General features: G+C 40.8%; 1 protein-coding gene across 3 annotated transcripts in view; it reads right to left on the minus strand.

Annotated features, from left to right (window-relative positions):
* The window catches only part of dync2h1 (dynein cytoplasmic 2 heavy chain 1), a 66663-nt gene that overhangs the window by 43526 nt on the left and 4366 nt on the right, over positions 1–18771 (minus strand). For all 3 annotated transcript variants that reach the window (XM_058080102.2, XM_058080101.2, XM_078792975.1), the window contains exons 12-49: positions 18555–18730; positions 18272–18467; positions 18090–18185; positions 17268–17429; positions 17054–17152; positions 16621–16760; positions 16313–16541; positions 15628–15755; positions 15328–15443; positions 15101–15228; positions 14745–14894; positions 14444–14649; positions 14170–14325; positions 13986–14100; positions 13701–13871; positions 13003–13161; positions 11972–12045; positions 11725–11874; positions 11130–11262; positions 10933–11050; positions 10732–10844; positions 10541–10654; positions 10301–10451; positions 8898–9103; positions 7310–7492; positions 6513–6695; positions 5998–6221; positions 5729–5844; positions 4860–5059; positions 4551–4682; positions 4286–4418; positions 3486–3693; positions 2920–3049; positions 2417–2572; positions 2058–2317; positions 1548–1794; positions 448–599; positions 179–323 (exon numbers count right to left, since the gene is read on the minus strand). In XM_058080102.2, the coding sequence (XP_057936085.2) occupies positions 179–323; positions 448–599; positions 1548–1794; positions 2058–2317; positions 2417–2572; positions 2920–3049; positions 3486–3693; positions 4286–4418; positions 4551–4682; positions 4860–5059; positions 5729–5844; positions 5998–6221; positions 6513–6695; positions 7310–7492; positions 8898–9103; positions 10301–10451; positions 10541–10654; positions 10732–10844; positions 10933–11050; positions 11130–11262; positions 11725–11874; positions 11972–12045; positions 13003–13161; positions 13701–13871; positions 13986–14100; positions 14170–14325; positions 14444–14649; positions 14745–14894; positions 15101–15228; positions 15328–15443; positions 15628–15755; positions 16313–16541; positions 16621–16760; positions 17054–17152; positions 17268–17429; positions 18090–18185; positions 18272–18467; positions 18555–18730 (5955 nt within the window). The remainder of the gene's footprint in view (positions 1–178; positions 324–447; positions 600–1547; positions 1795–2057; positions 2318–2416; positions 2573–2919; positions 3050–3485; positions 3694–4285; positions 4419–4550; positions 4683–4859; positions 5060–5728; positions 5845–5997; positions 6222–6512; positions 6696–7309; positions 7493–8897; positions 9104–10300; positions 10452–10540; positions 10655–10731; positions 10845–10932; positions 11051–11129; positions 11263–11724; positions 11875–11971; positions 12046–13002; positions 13162–13700; positions 13872–13985; positions 14101–14169; positions 14326–14443; positions 14650–14744; positions 14895–15100; positions 15229–15327; positions 15444–15627; positions 15756–16312; positions 16542–16620; positions 16761–17053; positions 17153–17267; positions 17430–18089; positions 18186–18271; positions 18468–18554; positions 18731–18771) is intronic.

Consider the following 18771-nt stretch of genomic DNA (forward strand, 5'->3'; position numbering starts at 1 on the left):
GGCACATGATAACACAACATGAGGTGTAGATTCAGTAGATGTGCCATAACAATACTTGCACACCGTAAAAAGTTAAAAGGTCAGGGTGTGTTCCTATTCCTGAATGTTGACTCATTAGAGAGGCAAGGTTGTTGCCACAAATATAGATGTTAACATAAGTGTCTGTCCAATTTGGTACCTGTTCATAGAGCTGCACCAGAGAACCAGCCAGCTGGTGTGTTTTCCCTGTGCTGGCCCAGGACGCTTGGCTGCCCAAACTGTGTTGGAGAATTGGCTGCAGATAGGCTGAGTAGATAGTCTGCAGCTGTTCACGGTCTGGATAGCTAAGGGTAGATGCACCAAAAGCAGTTGGGTGTGTAGGGGAGGAGAGGAGGGCGAGAATGGCAGAGGAGAGGAAATAAAAATAATGAAGGTGATATGACTACTGCACTGTAGTATAATGCTTACTCTATGGTACAGATGCGGACAATTGATGAAAAGCGAGATGTGAGAGAGTGGCTCCCGACAGCACCACCTGTTGACATTGAGGCCACCACCTGAATGTTCTCCAGGCTCACCCACTCCAGATTTTCATCATAGAACCCTTTATATGTTAAGACCTGGACAGGGACAGAGGAATAAACAGTTAGGAAACTAATAACATTTCAATACAATAGCCTAGACCAGGGGTCTCTAACACGCGGCCCGCGGCCCAAATGTGGCCCGCAGGACACTAGTTTGAAGCCCACACCTTGATATGAAAGTTTAATGTTAGTGCGGCCCGCACAAGTTTGATATGGATGCTGTATGGTATCATGTACCCAGAAAAAATTATTACGTTTGATTAATGTTCATGTTAAAGGTTAAATAACTGTTAATAGTTATCCTCCCTATCTGTGTGGAAGTGGTAAGTTTTTGGCTATTTAAGTTTATAGGAAATAACTTGAAGGCTACCGTTTAGGTCGCTAGCTCTCTAGTTTGCGAGTTAGCATGTGTCTCAAGACCCTGCAGTTGCGCAATATGTTGTAAATAAAAAGATTATAAATGTGACTATAGTCGTGTTTTGTCATGTCTACAGGGCTCTAATAATGCTTTGTTCATTTTAATCTGAAAAAAATAATTTGTCTACCCACCAACTATATGTGGTTTCTTAAGTTTTTATTATTTGCCGTTTTATTATTATTATTATATTTATTTATTACTAATTGATTGATTTTCTTTATTCTTGATTTGTTTATTTTTCATCTTATTTTGTGCAGAAAAATAAAAATTAAGATATTTGAGAACAGTGGAATGTTTTAGCAAAGCTTTTCTTGTAGAAAATCGAAACCAAAGCAGAGTTTATTCATTTTTCTGTTTTTAATAAATGCGTTTTTTTGTTGTTTTTTTTTGAAAACCTAGCTCCAGTGGCCCCCAAGTAAATTGAGTTTGAGACGCCTGGCCTAGACATTTAATTAATTTAGTAAATGGGGATATGTTAAGAGTTCATTAAATCATTAAATCATCATTCTTAATCCTGTGAATGAGTTACTGCGTGTTATATTTTATATTCTTCATAAACGGTGTACCTGTTGAAGAAAGGCTGTGAGGTTGCTGGTCCCCCATTTGTCAGGTTTTGGTAGGTTGATGTCTTTTAGGTAGAGAACCAAGTTCTCACAGTCCTTGGGTCTGAAGACTCGACCGGTGTTGGAGCTGAGTAACAGGCAGGTCTGACTGAGCTTCTGGAGGACGTGGCGGGATGAGGTCTGGGCGCTACAGTGGACCACGGCCACTTGGGTGGAGCGCAGCCGCGAGAAAGCAAAGCGCAAGAGCATTCTAGATGGCACAGAAAACATATCATCTTTTAAATGTTTCGTCAATTATTGTTGACAAGCATGCTGCTACAACATCTGTGATACAGTTGAAATGAAAAGAGGGTCTATTTTGACTTTTTCAAAACAAAAAGGAAACATTTTTGTGAAAGATGTAATAGGATATCTATGTAAATGTATCTGGTCAGTTATTGTATTGGGTCTCCTTGGATTAGGGTGAACCTAATGAGGTGTCCGTTCAGTGTATTATTACATATGTGCAGTTACCCTTTCCCACAACCCTCTGGTCCCACCACCATGAATGGTTGTCTGTGCTGAGCGGTGAGCCATGGGGAGAAGCAATGCAGTGCCCTCTGCATGTCTGGAGTCTCAATAACAGGCAAAGAATGTGAATGGGAGAGATGCTCCAACGTGAGACTATCAGGGCGCTGGAATGTATACGATGCAAGGTGGCCACTGTCAGAGTCAAAGTAGGTATCCAGAGGCTTCCTCATGTTCGGTGGGCTTTCTCTAGCCCAGCTCAACAACTAGACAAACACACAAACAGGACATTCAACACTTATTCAGTTTCAATGTCCATAGATCCATACTTCTACACACACAGCATTATGGAAAAAAGCGCTCACCTCTTTGGCAAAATCTTGTCTTGTTTTCAGATTGAGATTTCCTCCTAACCCTCTGAGAAGGCCGATGATGAACTGACCTCGCTCAGTCACAGCGTTGAGATGAGACAGGCCATTGAATACGGTGCCCACCAGGCTGGTTTCCACCACAAAGTCATTCTCATGGAAGAAAAGAACAACAGAAGAATTGGACACAGTTTCAAAGATAAATGGCTGTTAATACCCATTTTCAAGAAGATTACAGCCACAAATAACATCACATAACACATGACAAACCATGAAAGTATAGTCCATGCATAATTGACGTTTGAGTAATAGAGTCTGGGAAGAATTAATGTAACAATATGTTTATTATTGTGGTTGTATAGAACTGGACTATATCATAATGAGAGGTGATTTTAGCACTTTGGTGAACATAATTTGATTTTGTTTCCTTAGGAAGGGGAATTTGAACTCATTAGACAGTGTCGGGTGGGTGTATATCGCAGCGGCAAGACGAAGGTTACCTGTTTGAAGACCCAGTCCAGGGATCGTTGGAAGTAATCCGCCAGCCAGTTCTCTAAATTAGAGCGAGACTCCTCTGGTTGATTGCAGAGCCATGATTTCACCAAAGCAGCTACATCTATGTCCTCATCACTAAAGAACCAAAGGGGACGTTAGAATTAGGAAAAATAGAATTATGAGAATCAGGTCATAATTACAATATTTTTCAAATAAAAAAGTGTTAATATTAGCAAAAAAGCAATCTCAAATTTGTAAGAGTAATGCAATATTATCATAATAATAGTAGTAATAATAATAGACAATAATAGTCTGAGCATAATATATTCAACCTATGTTACAACGAGGACAGCTGAGGACCTTGTTAATGTTAAACCTTGTTACACTTTAGTGTAAATCATCTGAAGTGTTACAAATATGATAAATGATAAATATATGGCAATCAGCCGGCTATGAACATCAGCCGGGTTTGTATTGGAATATGGACGGTTACTAGCTATAATTATTGTATCATTACAACTATTTTTGTGGCCCAAATAAACACACAAAACATTGTTCGCAACTCACTGACCTGAGAAAGATCATGCCCATGCGAGATATCGTCGCCGGAGAAGCACAGCTCAGGTCGTGAGTCTCAAACAGGAAGTTGACATTTGGTCCAAACTGGATGCGTTCTCCACTAGGCATGGTTAACAGGCGATTATCATCCAGCACGGAGTTCAGACTCTCAATCCACTCTGGATCGATGTCACCATCACACACAATCCAGGAGCTTACATCTAACAAAGGAAATTGCATATGCAATGAGAAATGTAGTATAGTAAACCACTAATATATACTATATCATAGTACAGTATATCAATTTAGACCTTCTCAAGGGACAATGGATCAGTAGTCAGTGTTCAGCTTGCATAGCTTACACACAGCCATTACTACCAAGTGTGGCCTACAGTCAATCATGGTGGCAATAGGCTCATAGTCTGGAGTTGTATGAGTACTGGGGAGAGCTGCGGTTCATTTATGGAAACGTGGATTCCAACATGTATGGTGACATTCTGAAGCAGGAATCTAACATCCAGCAGCTCTGTAATGTCATCATGGAGGGATGGAAGAGGATTCTGGTAACAAAATATGGTCAGTGCCATGCCCAAGAGGACTAATGCAGTGCTAGACACAATTTGGACATGTTCACTGTGACTTATGTTGCAAGCTATTTAGACAATAACAGCTGTGTGTTGACTTATAAAGTTATATGCAAGTTTCAAGTATTTTTTTTATAGTATTGTCCATTGAGAAGATATAATAAAATGGTTGCTGAAATGTTTATGGTATACCCCAACAAATAAAATGCAAGCATACAGATTTTCTTACCCTGGGATTCTTTAACCACATTTCTAGCACTATGTGTCAGGACACCATCAGCCCACTCTCTGGTGTCCATGTCAATGTGTCCCAGAAGTTGTTGTTTAGGCATCGCTTTAGGATTCATTGTGTACAGCTTTACCTACCAAAAGAAAAAAAAAACATAACTGAAATGTGTCAAAACAAATTGGCATATTGACTAAGATGAATGGCTACCCCCAAAATGAGAACATGTTGGTTTCAAAGGGGTGAAAGAAGAGTATTAATCACTCACCACTCTGCCTGTCTTATTGAGAGCAGCCCGGAGCATCCTCCACAGAGTAGACTTCCCTGCTCCACTTGGCCCCACAACCACTACACCCATACGCTGTCTCAGTTGCTCATTTAGCTCCAGTGCCTTCTTCAGCTACACACACACACATGCACACATTTATTTATCACTTCATTTTAGCGCCACCAATCCATCAAGGTATCCCGCTGGCAAGAAATTTGTACGTTCAGAACTTTACTATTTAATCATTGGGGAATATGTGTGAAGCAGTTCTAAATGGGGCATGAGCAATGGTCTTCCAACCACACAAACCTGAGTAGGTATAGGCTCCAGTCGGCTCTCTTTGTAGACCTGTTCCAGGGCCTGCGTAAGGGTCATGTCCTCAACATCAGTGAAATTTACCCCGGAGAAGACGTCCCTCAGCAAGGCATCAAAGCGTGAGCTATCAGCAAACGTCAGCTTGGACATGGTGTTAAGTCGCAGTGCCTGAACCACCAGATTGCTCTCTTGAACTGCATACACATAAGAAACATTTTCAATCCAATGTCAAGTTTCTGGATGAACAAGTGGAAAACACAACAATTGAAGAAGTAGTCCATTTGAATACTTGGCCAGACTACACACTGAGCCAAGCACGAGAGGCTCGGGGAACCATCGCCACACAGGAGGGGCATGCAGTGTTTGTTTGTGTGGACAAGAGTGTGTGAGGCAGATAAAGACTGGGTGGTAGGCCACGAGGAATTGGGATTTAAGCAAAGAGAGAAAGGATACGAGTGGCAGAGAGAAAAAGATAGAAAACAGTATAGCAAAGCGGTGACAAATTATAGCCTGAGGTTACTCTGAAAAAGTTTTAAGAGTTTGAGTCAATTGATGTTTGGAGGGCAAAGACAATACAGACAGAGAAGCGGTGCTCAATAGAACCATTTGCACACTCATGCATAACCCCTGCTGTCCTCCAAGAGACTGTTTGCTTTTCAGCCACTAAATTAGACTACTCTGCTTCTATTGTGCGCTCTCACGTTAGTCAGATATATTTTCCACTGCTGATAATTTTACATTTAGCAGTTTTTATAGCGGTGAATGTGGCTCCAGGTCACAAAATGTGTGATTTCACCTTTGAATTAAAGTCACAGAAATATTGCAATTTTTCATATATTAAAACTATTCGTAGGGAGTCTCACTCTTGTCCTTGTCATGGCTTCTCCTCTGTTGCTGCAGCAAACTACCGCAGGCCTTTAGCACTGTCTTCAAAGCACGCAAACCCCAGTCGTAGTGCTGCTGTGGGGTCAACAGCTCTCTAGACATAAAAAAAAAAAAAAAAGGCAAAGTGACTGCAGCTCTGAGTTCAGTGCAAACATAAGTTTCTCACACAATCAATAGACTCCAATGCTGTTACGGGTCATTTAAAAATACAACAAACACTAACAGCACAACTGAGTACAACTTGTACCTGGCCAGGTTAAAGACTGCGACCAGTTTTCCACCCAGTATCTCTCCATTTTTAAAGCCCTCAGAGTACAAAATGACTTCGGCAATAAGTTCATTGTCAGGTCTGGTCATGGCCACAGGCCTGAAAAGCTGCTTTAGGTTGTCTGGGAGCTTCTGTCGGCCTCCGTATCCTTTTCCAGCGGGATTCAGTGTGATGAACACACCAGAGTTTGGGTCCAATTCCACCTAGGATAGGGAGAAAATAACTATAATGTTGCTTGACAATATAATATAAAAGGATGGTTCATTGCTGAAATTCCCAAGAAATGAGTGAACGTAAGACAAATTACTCGCCGTGTAAGTTAAAAAGTCGCCCAACAGCAGACCTGCACAGTATTTGTTAGAGTACAAAGCCATAAAAAGCCATTGAATAAGAGAAAGAGAATCATTGAGCAACAACGGCAATAAGACGCATAATGGACTAAGCATTTGTTTGTGCAACATTAAATGAGATTGCATCTGTTCTTATTCACTGACCTCCCTCCCCATGAGTTCGCATGTGGTTTTTTGATGTTTAAGAGAGTCCTGAATGGCTTGAATCTGCATAGAAACTGCAGATAGCACTGCCTCCTCCAAACGATTGAACTCGTCGAAGCAGCCCCACGCACCGCACTTCACCAGGCCCACAAAAATTCGTCCCATTGATTTCACATCAATGCCCTGGGGAAGAAAGCCACAAAAGAAAATAGCCAATTATTTGCTCTTCCTATTGAAGTCATACATCTACTTTAAATGGGTTTATAGGGAAAACTATAGCTGGTCAAATATACATATACAGGCACATTTGATCTATGCTTTATACGCATCAAATATGCAGAGCAGAGCATATTTGATGTACAGCGGCGATTCAGCATTCACAACCCTGCAATTTACAGATTGGTTAAAAAAAAGGTAGTTTCTTTCACAGAAAATACATCTCATCATTGACCCTGCATTGGTAATAAATTTATAAAAACATTATAATACAAATCAAATGTACAGCATATAGTACATGTATCACTGTTCATCTTCATGTGTCAATGTTTTTAGGCTACGGCACCTGCGACCCCGGTGAGGACAAGTGGCATAGAAAACAGATGGATAAAACACAGGAATTAACTACAACAAATATGAATCAAAAATTGTTTTGCAAAGAGACTACATGCCTCATTGATGATCACTTTTTAGTTTGATAACTGGCAACTAATTTCCACAATTTAGTTTGCAAAAGCCTGGTACCTTTTTAGGTATGGATGTTTGGATGTTTCCCCACACTGTCTAAGAGCATGTTTTACCTCATCACAGTTGAATACCAACACTTGGCGTCCACACAGGCCCCCCAGTGCTTTGACAGACTCAGTCTTGCCTGTTCCAGCTGGCCCATAGGGATTTCCCCCGAGCCCCATCTTCATAGCCTGAGTCAGAGTCAGGTAGCATTTATCAGTCAGCGGAGTATGCACCAGCTTTGCTGCATTACCCTGAGAAACAGGAGAAGGACAGAAAAAAGTGAGACCAAGAGCGACGGGATGTTTATACGATATCATTAGGTGGATGCATATAATAAAATGCATATAATAAAATAAAATATTAAATATATAAATGAAAATGACAGAGAGTCATTTTTAACATATTTTCATGTACTTTCATTATTTTCTTAAATAAACAGCTCCCCCAAATGGTTATACATTTTTTCACAACATGTAGAATACAGCATCTGTATTCATGATCAGTGTTTTCCATGCATTCATTTATTGGTAGTGATCAGCCACAATTAAATTAAACCCTCCACAAATAGATTTGGTGCCACTTGATCGCCCTTGACTATAAACACATCATAGGAACAGGACTGTAGGTGGCAGCATGCATCGTAATGGGATCAGTTGGGTGATCAGTGTTGCTTTTGTTCATATATTTAGCGGACCCTCTGTATATATCGTGGAAATACTGTACATTGTGTTTATTATGAATATGAGTATGATTATGTATCTGTTATTGCCAAAGTAAATTGTGCACTGCGTAATGTAAAGCTTCCCAGCCAAGTTTGGATGGATGGAATGAACATAAGAATGAATGAATGTGAGCATGACAACAATCAATAGAAATAGAATAGAAATTAATGCATTTATTGCCATTTCCTTATTTCCCTAATGATAATATATTGGGCCGTCTGAATATGAAACTTTGGGATGGGATATGGTTTAATTATGGGGAACCTATTACAAGGGTTGCGGGGGGTGCTGGAGCCTATCCCAGCTGTCTTCGGGCGAGAGGCGGGGTACACCCTGGACTGGTCGCTAGCCAATCACAGGGCCACAGTGGCCAGTTAATATAATATATATTATAAAACATAATAATTAGTTCTTTGTAATTATAACCCCCATTGTCCAAAATGTAATGTAATCTCTGTGTGTCCAAAAATGTCCAAAATGATGGCTGTGAAAAAGATCATTAAAACAATACAAGACATAATCCGGGTATACAGTATATGAAGGTGCACATTTCGATCCTGATCCAAATTAGGAGAGCCTTCACACAAGGCTACTCTACATTGAAAAGCAGAAATCTATAAAACGAGTCAAATTAGATGTCTACCAAATGACCTTTAGTCGTTACTTCTGCATACAAGTTATGGTGAATCAAATGTTAAGCTGCTACTTCATCCTTAAATAAAGGATTAAGCTATGTAGCTTTAAATCGCTTTAGCACAATGATTAAGGTTTGGAATTGAGTGTGAGGCAACGTTTGATCTTTGCAGATATACTGCCAAATAAATTTCAAGGAGAGCTTCAAGGAGAAGCTTTCCTCTGCATGTGTCCAGGAGGTGAGCTGTTGCAGGGAAAACATGAATACACGAGTAAGAGCAGGAATAACAAGCATACCCACCTGGTACTCGTATGTATAGGTGAACTGTGCATCCACCATATGAATGTGGCAGCACTTGTCTGGGCCCATGTAAAAGCGGAGCTGCTTCTGCCAGGCCCAGGCATCGAGGCTGCTGACTCCTGCCTGTTTCAGCTGCTTCACTACACTGATGTTGTGGATAATGTCCAGAATTAAGGCCTTCAATTTCAGCTGCAGAATACCAGTGTCTATACAAGACCATATGAAGAAAATAATGTGATCAATCACAAATGAAATATAGTGCATAAGCATAGTAAACAATACACGAACAGTAATATCAACTTTAAATTTAATTCACTTTGTTCTATTGTGTTTTGGTGAGCGGCAAACCGTCCCAGTTTGTTGGATGGTATGTGAACATGCCACAGCTGTGTACGTGCACTAACTTTCTTTAGACTACTAAACTGTATTTTTCCTGTGTTTTTATTTCACCTCATATTTGTTGCCAAATGTTGTAATTCATGCAAGTTAATTCATGCTACTACACTGTCTACACACATACTACACACATCAAACTGTGATGTATAATCTCTAAACTGGGCTTCCCTGCTTTGGCTGCTAACCTGATGTCGGATAAGAGGGAAAAATATGGATGGACATATGCTACTCTGATAAAGCAAAACAACTGTCTTAACCAGCATCGAAGATGCATGAAAGCATATGTCAGTGCAGTTATTGCATAGGTTGCATTAAATCAGCTAGCAGGAGATAAGTTGATCAGATCAGATGACAATCCTATTTGCAAAATTATCTCATAAAAACAGTCAGTTAACAGTTTTACAATGAGATTATGTTCTCGGCTAATGATCCTGTCAATGCTAAGCCTTCAATACACATGCTCCCTGCACACAACCACTGTTACTAATAGTAAGATGTTAAGTAGGTTCATCTTAATGTGTTGTTTGTAGCAAATAAATATGCACAAACACACGAGCGGGCAAATGGAGCAGGGATGGTGAAATGCAAATCAGATGGTATATAATGTGAGAAATGTGGTTGGTACAAAAGATACAGAAGGACGTTGGACAGGTTTGTGTCAGAAAATAATTTTAAAAGCTCTATGATATTGATAGACCAATTATTTGGGGCGGTGCTGGAGCCTATCCCAGCTGTCTTCGGGCGAGAGGCGGGGTACACCCTGGACTGGTCGCCAGCCAATCACAGGGCACATATAGACAAACAACCATTCACACTCACATTCATACCTATGGATAAGATGGAGAACATGCAAACTCCTCACAGAGATAGCCGAGGGTGGAATTGAACTCGGGTCTCCTAGCTGTGAGGCCTGCATGCTAACCACTCATCCGCCGTACAGCCCAACCAATTATTATTATTATTATTTTTATGATTATTTCACCACAAAGCATGTAGAACCACCATACCTGTATTTGTGTGGTCATCGGAGGTGGTGTCCACTGTAGTGTAATGTTCCAGTTTGGCATTGAGTTCTAACTCCAGCTGCTGCAGATTCTGTTCCTTGAGAGCTCTTTCCACATCTTCTGTGAACTGGATTTGCTCGGCGAGGCACAAAATCTTAAAAAAAAAAAAAAATGATACAATATGGAATTACAAATAAAACAAAAAGATGAATTAAGAAAATGTGTTTGTGTGTGTATGTATACTTGTGATGGATAACGAGAGGGGTCCACTTCCCCTTGTTTCCCTGCTGTCACACATTCATACAGCATTTGCTTCAAAGTCCCCTTCATTGCATTAGACAGGTCATTCAACCACACCTAAAAACGCCATGTATTCAGAAACAATGGGTAGCACGCTTATTTGACATAAATAGCACCAACCATAGCTGGCTTACCTCCACAAGGCTGGAGATAAGAACAGTATTTCTGAGAGGTACCATCTCTCCCTCCAAAGAACACATGGCCACAATGTGCTGGCACTGCTCATCAAACACAACACTATGGATGCCTGTTCATATAACATATATTGATTAGTAAGGATTGAATAGTACCCACTACTAGAAAAAAAAATATCTTCAAGAATAAATTAATGTGACCAGCAAAGAGTTTCTTGAGGTGTGACTGGATGACTGTGGGGTTTGTGGCCTGACCAAGAATCTCCAACAGATCATCATCTCCTATGAAATAAAATCTTGGGAAAGCAGAGCGCTTCTCCTACAACAGTCACACATAAACATGAAAATGTAAACGTTTGTAAGGATGTGGTGTGTTTGTGTTCTTGGTGCATCTGTACCTCCAGGAACTCATTGAGTGACTTCTGGCAGCGCTGTAATTGATCCATTATGGTGACCAAGGAGTTTCTGATGCCAGCTCTTGAACTCAGAGAAATGACTCGGTTGTCCCTCTGAATGTCTGACATGATGGACCTGTAGTATAAAGAATGTTTTCCTCGTGAATTATTATAGGGTATCTGGACCCCTAGTAAATACAGGAAGTGAAAACGGAAAAATTATAATCAGCTTCCACTCTTTTGACTTGACTTTTTACAAGATGTGGGAAGTGTTTCTGTGGGATGTGTTTTTTCTTTGTGAGGTCAACTGTCACTGATCTTGGACCTGAGAGAGAACCTGCTAGCTCCCAACAGTCTAATCCAGTTCTTGCCAACGTGTATTTCTGGACCTTGTTTTGTGCACTGGGGTACAGTCATGTTTTAACAGCACAGGGTCTTCACAAAATGCAGCATAGAAATGTCCGAAAAGATGAACACCCGAGTCTAAGAGTGATCTAACAGGGTTACAGCCCAAACACAAATTGATAAATTATGAATTCAATTGATTTAATAATTAAATCTGCCATCCTCTCACAAAGCCTCAGACGCTCCACGTCACCTAAAGTCTTCATCAACCCGTTTGAAGCGGGCCTCCTCTCGGGGCAATGCTCCCCGTCCAAAGATAGGCTCCAAATAAACCCATCGCCTCTGGATGGCATTCAGACTCAGCAGGTATTCATCTAAGTCTGACAGTCGTACTTCCCACAAGCTGACCTGCACATAAAGACGTACATATAATGATCATATACTGTAGAAATTTTATTCTTGTTAGTGTTTATCCAAAGAACCCCAATTCACCCTTTCACCTGACCTTGTCGTGGAAGTTGCGGTAATAGGGAGAGTCCTTCAGAGACTGCAGCAGACAGCGGTTATCTCCTACCTGAATGGACACAGAGTGGTGATAAAGCTGACACAGACTGCACTCAAAAGATTTCATCTACAGTAATGGGGTCTGTTGATAGCTACATGTGTGTAAGCAATTACATTTAATCTAGATTACAGTCATTTAGATGAGGTGCCCAGACTAAAGTATTAGTGTATAGTAAAAACAAACTGCAGTTTTCTAACAAGCCAAAGCAGTATCATCATGCTTTCAGGCACCAAGTCACTGCTGAATACATTTACTACACTCCTATATCCAGTGGCCTTTAAATGATATCTGGGTGTATAAATCTCCCTGATTGCCATCTCACAAAGGGATTTTTCAAAAGGGGGGTAAAGCAGATTTAAAGTGAAGTGGAACAATAGCTCAGTCTGCTCACGGGCACTCATAAGGACACCCAGTCAGAAGGATTTGTTTTGTGTGAAATCATTTTCAAGGGTGCTTAAGCTATGTATTTTAAATGTCACATAGAAATAAAACAAGAAATGCAGGAATTATAGATGACCACTATGCATTCTGTAAAAGCTCACATCTGCTGTATGTCTTGTACATTCCAAATAATAATATATGCAAGACAGTGCATGAAAAAACAATTAATAGTGTAGTTGCTCGACCTAGTGGGGACGTTGATAAATATAGTCTCATAAATCATTCAATCCTCTAACAAAAAACATATTTTCAATAAAAAGAGAGAAGACCATGTTGGCATGCTGAAACACTGCTGTACATGCAACATTTGGTGTACCAACCGGTACCTCGCTGAGCCCCTCAGGATAAATTTTAACTCTCTCTGTCCCTTTGTCCTTTCACAGCGCCGTCCATAAACAGCAACAACACAAACAGAAGGCTGGGTAGTCAAATTTAATGTGAATGTGGAATGAATGAAAGTCTTCCTTGCAGCCTAACACTACCTTGTAATGACAGCATGTTTTGCATATTTGGTTGTGCGTGTACCTGGCTGACGATATCCTTCCAGTCCTTAATGATGGTCAGAGTGCGGCCGCTGCTGCCACTGTATTCTGTGAGGTTGAAGGTAGCCGCAGCCCCCCACAAATCCAGCTCTCTCAGGGCTTCTCTGATTGTCACCTCCGCCTGGGCGCGGCTGTTCAGATCCTACACACACAAAACACACAAAATACAGGAATGAGGATGGGTTCTCTTAATGGACTATACTTTGTAGCAGCTTGAACTTACTAATATATTACTATAATGTAAACATAAACATCTCCTTTGATTTGATTCTGAAATTTAGTTTACTGTAGTCAATACAACAAGGGTACATCAGGGGAGCTATTATGTCCATTTACCTGACCTGATGCAAGAATGGATGGAATTAACTGTTCATGTATCAAAAGTTAGCATAATTTCTATTAGCATTATGTACCTAATGGCCAATATCTGCTGGATACAAACACTTTGTGTACAGCATAATGTAGAAAAGCGGGTCAAACTTCTTCAGTGCTGGAGGGGTGAAGACCTTTTCAATTTCTTGTTGCATCTGCCCTCTAGTGTCACTTATCACTTACTGCAACAATAACGACCATTGAAAGAAAACTGTGCCTTCTTTATATCTGGACATTTTGGTCATTTTGCCCTAATAATAATAATATACTTGTGTCTGTATGTGTGAATTTTCGATTGTATGCATGTACCTTAAGCTCTAAGGCCTTTGCTATAATATTATCTGCCACTGCAAGGAGGTCATCAAAGGTGAGCCTTTCTAAAGTCATCCCTCTTGGAAGACCAAGCAAACGGAACATATCCAACCAATGGTCCTGGGACAGGTGATCCCCACGCACATACTTCAGCACCGGAACAATATTCTGAACACATAGATGGAAAGTTGTTAAATTGTTGTTTTTATTAAAACATGTAAACACATAACAAAGAAACTAGTTGAAGTGAAGACATTCCCATCAACAATCTAAACTGTGTACCTTGTATTTATCCACTTCTTCTTGCAATTTCACAGAAATGGCTGTAGGTTGGTCCAGCTTCCTAAGTTTGTCCTGCCACGCAAAAAGAAATTCCTCAAACAAATATGTCTTGCTCCTGTAAAACAGAAAAAAAAACTGGTTCAAAGTTCGAGTCCATTGTTCATGTAGGAGCTGATGTCCTTACCTAAAGGAGATCCAGTCCTCCTGAGCCTTTTCTGTGAAACCTTGGTGCCACTCCTCGTACAGCCCCCACATCTGGCTGTACTCCTCCATGTCTTGTTTCGTCTCGTCTGCCAAAGGGAAAGTTGAAACCTCCAAGTTGAAGTAGGCACAATCGTCCCTGCGGAGAGTTGAAGAAAGATAAGAAGTGGAGGAACGGCGTGCATAGAATGGTTAGATCTGAATCCATGCCTTCTTTAGCACAACAGCATTTTATGAACTCCAAACTAACTCCTTACATTAGTTTATTGCGGACTAACTCCAGCTCCTGGAACTCTTGCTGTTTATCCCTGATGGTCTGAAGATTGGCAAGGAGGGCAGTGTGATCACCAGTTTCTAGCAGCTCATCTTTGGGCTTCAGCTGGTCCCAGCGGGCCTTAAAACGCTCCAAATCTGTTCTGTAGGCATTGATGCGATCAGTAGTATGACACCGCATCACTTCCACCTTAGGATGAGGTACATTGGAAATTATAAGACAAGATAACCACCGGAAGATATACTGCAGGTAGCTGCACTAAATGTGTGGCCTGATCTTTGTACCTGATCTTTGATCATAAGCTGATGGCTCTCCATGACAAGCTCGAGTTTGTCCCATTTGGCCCTCAGGGGGGACAAGGAGTCCAGGCCCGCCCCAGATACTACTCGCAGCAAACGATTCTTCTCTTCCATCGACTTGAACTGAGGTAGAATCTAATCATATAAACCCACAGAGGTTTGTCACTTTCCATGTGTCGCAGAACTTTTCAGTGTTTTCAAATGAAAAAGCAATGGTGCAATTACGAGTGCACTGAAATTTAATAATTGACAACGAGGGTTGAATACTTTTGAGTGCAATTGTATACTTAAAAAAAATGTTTTATTGTAAGTTCTTGAGTATGTGGCTAATGAGCTTTTACCTCGGGTTTGCGGGCAACTATCTGGTTATATTTGCCACTGGATGCACTAATCTCTTCAATATTTTCTGGTCGTGTGGACAACGTCTCCATTGACTCAGACACAAAGCTGTCTATGTCCTGTGTGTGGCCTTAAAGGAGGCAGAGCAAAAAAGGGATGTCATCAAACAACGTTAATGATGCATACTGTTCAATTACCCTGGGACACAGTTATCAATTATTGTGGTTACCTTGTATGGACTTTCTGAGTGACATCAGCAGGAGGTCAAAGAGCCTCTGGATCAGGCCATCAATGGCACTTTTTAGTGGCTCACAGTTGACTGTGATACAGTCCACCTTCTCCTGGCTGACAAAAACAGAAAGAAATACTTGAAACTGCACAATAATGAAATATTGTTATAGAGATGTCACACTAAATTATAATGTTAAAAACATGTAAATTTTTGTGTCTATAATTGCTGCCTATTCTGATTAGAGATCAATATTACTGACATCTTGTTTTTAATATGGTTTGTATGAGTCATATGTACCTTGGCAGACGTTCTAATTCTTTTCCTCTGGCTTTCAAAGCCTTGAAATTTCTCTCCCAATCCTGCACGGAGTTCAGGTGTTTCTCCACAAACTTCTCTAAATCCACCTGACCCAGCACCACCCACTCCTACAACACAAAACACAATGGAACAAAAAAAAAACTGTAAGATGTGCACAGTTCCGCTTTTTAAATGTTATATTTAACCAAGGACAATGATGATTCACAAAAGAAGTTAAAGAAAGTGGGATTTCCCTTTCAAATTTGTGACTGCAAATAAATAAATGGGGGAGAAGCATTCCAGTGTTTCCTATTTGGGAAAGTGAAACATGCTAATAACATCAGAAAAAAACAGAAGTATAATATTTGAAAGAAAACAGCACACTATTTCTATGCCGATGAAGTGCTTTTGAGGAACAAAATAACGTAATCATGAGTTTAAAAAGTACAGTATGCAAAGCAAACCTCTACCAAGGCATACATAACATATAATGTAATGTGAAAAAAACTACATTGATATGATTCATCCTTGCAATATATATACAGTATGTATAGAAAAAGACATTTGTACACCATAAATCCCTCCCTGGCATTTTTAATCCCACTGACATCATGTTTACCAGACGTTATTATCGTCATGTCATGTCTGACTACATAGGCCTGTCGTGACAATCAATAAAAGGTACCTTGTACTTATGTAGGATAGCCTGCAGGCGGCTAAAAAGATCTTCAGCCTTGCTGAAGATGGTGAGGAATCCAGAAGCATTCCTGTCAATCATAGCAGTGAAAATAACCTGATCCCCCGGTGCGCTGACACCTTTGAACTGGTTTGGGATTGAGATGAACCTCTTCATCTCCCTGTAATAGCGGGCTCGCACCTCTTCGAATGAAGGTTGGAACTGCAGTCGTCCTTGTCTACACAGTGGGAGGACAGAGGGTACATCTAGTTTGTGAAATGTACACAATCAGACAAAAAAGTAAGATTTGTACAAACTTGAAAGTGAGATCAATGTGTATTTCAGGTAGGTTCTTGTTCAGAGCTTCCAGTCCAGTCTGGTACTGGTGCTCCAGAGCCTTGTAGAGTTGATGATTCCAGTGCTGACGCCATGCCCGCATGTCATCAGATCGAAAGCCCTGATTTCAAAGAGGTTTTTGTACCATGAATGAGTCTAGAGAATGTCAATTGATTAATAGTATAAAGTACAACCAATGGAGTGGTACTGTACATTTGATTTCATGGTAAAAAATGTCCGGCAAACAAAAAGACATTAATCTACAGTATATATATTGGTTTCTACTTCATTTGTTTAATTTTCTGTTATACGGATATCCAAGCATATGCTAGAACTGTGTCTCATAACGCCAGCACACACAAACATGACGTTTTTTCTGTTTTGTTTTGTTTTCTTCAAAGTGGCGATAAATACCTGAGCCTCCAGAGTGGAAAAGCCAGTACGGAGCTCCTGTAGACCTTCTTTCCACCTCTGCTGATGTCTCAACAAGTCAACATTCATCAGTGTCACAACCTGTGGAAACACACCCAGCATCAAGCAAGTCTGGAATCATTCAAGAGTATCCTACACGTATGTGCATAACAGTTATAATCCTTTCTGTCCGATACCAACGTGATATATCGACAACCTTGTCAATGAAGTCTGTGTGCCATTTGCGTAGCTTCCTGTTTTCCGTGGATAGTTTCTCGGTGGCAGACTGCAGTTTGGAGATGTACACCTCCAACTCTTTAGGATTGTCCCAGGTGATGTGTAGTTTACCGCCCGAGTCCTTTGACTGAGAGCGTGGGTTCTGCAGCAAAGAAGAGATTTTGTCAAATTCAACTCATTTAGTGACCTGCATATGTATTCCCACTAGGGGTGTCACAAGACACCTAACTCATGAGACGAGACAATGTATGAGATTACTGCACAAAACTGCAGACGCTGCGCCGATCTGCCTATTGATCTCACGCTGCCATATTTTTTTCTTTATACTCTTATTTTTTGTTTATTTTATTTCTGCAATGTGAAGATGAGATAAGCAATGTTCCACTGATGGCCCCTGCACCACAATTTGGACACCTGTGTTTTGTCAGGAAAGCTAGTGTGTCCAAGCTCGGCCTTCTTTGCTATGTTGGTCAGAGGCTAGGTTGTATTATGGAAGCTTTCAGATGCGCATTGCACAAGCTCGCTACTTTGGTGCCTGCTTAGGGTTGCTTGAGCTCTGTTGATGGTTTGTATAAGAACACATGCATGATGCAAGAAACATTGAAATGTGCACCCTTACATGTCGCTGAATTGTCAACGCACATCTCTTGTATGTATGAGGAGTGTTATGAAACTGAGCCGTTGCTTGAAAGCTGGCACTGAGTGAAATGCAACAAACTTCAAAAGAACCGCTAAGTAATTAAGGGTGCACAAAACATGCCAGAAATCTTCATTCAGACTGACTTTCAAGCATGCACAGTACCTTGATGACTTGCTCAAAGGCCAAAGCAAGAGTGAGCATCATTGGTCTTTGAGAAGGAATCATCTGCTGGTCGATGGTATTGTAGAAATTTGCCACCTGCAACATGTCCCGACTATTTTAGATGGTGAACATGAGACAGATTCAGTAATGAAGAAGGCAATAACCCTGTCACCAAATGTCACCTGTTTGAGGACAATGGCCTGCCTGTGGAATTTATCTGCAGTACTGGCAGCCAGCTGGATCTTGGCAGGAATAGCAAAGCCCAGAGCAGACAGCTGCCTGACCTCCCTCAGCAGACTGACCAATCTGTCAGAATAATGGATCTTCAGCCTGCCATCCCCATGGTCCAATTCCATCACTCGATTACTCGCTTGGAGACTACAGCAAGACATAATAAGTATTGTATTCAATACCGCAGAGGTATACGATATATATTTGCAGATTTAATAAGCAAAGTGTGCACACCTGAGTCCTGACTTTGGATCAGCCAAGCCCGATAAGACATCTCTGGACCAGTCGTCAAACTGATCCTGTTCATAAGCCCTCAGAATCTCCAGTAGGTCATCACAGAAATGAACAAACCCTTTGAACCCTGACAGATCTGACAGCAAAGCCTCAGAAATCCGGACACAGTCTTCTACCTGAAAACAAATGAAACATATTTTTAAAAGTCAATCTCGAG

The sequence above is a fragment of the Doryrhamphus excisus genome, linkage group LG8, assembly GCF_037039965.1.
Source record: "Doryrhamphus excisus strain RoL-2023G ecotype Guam linkage group LG8, RoL_Dexc_Guam_v1.1, whole genome shotgun sequence".
Taxonomy (NCBI): Eukaryota; Metazoa; Chordata; class Actinopteri; order Syngnathiformes; family Syngnathidae; genus Doryrhamphus; species Doryrhamphus excisus.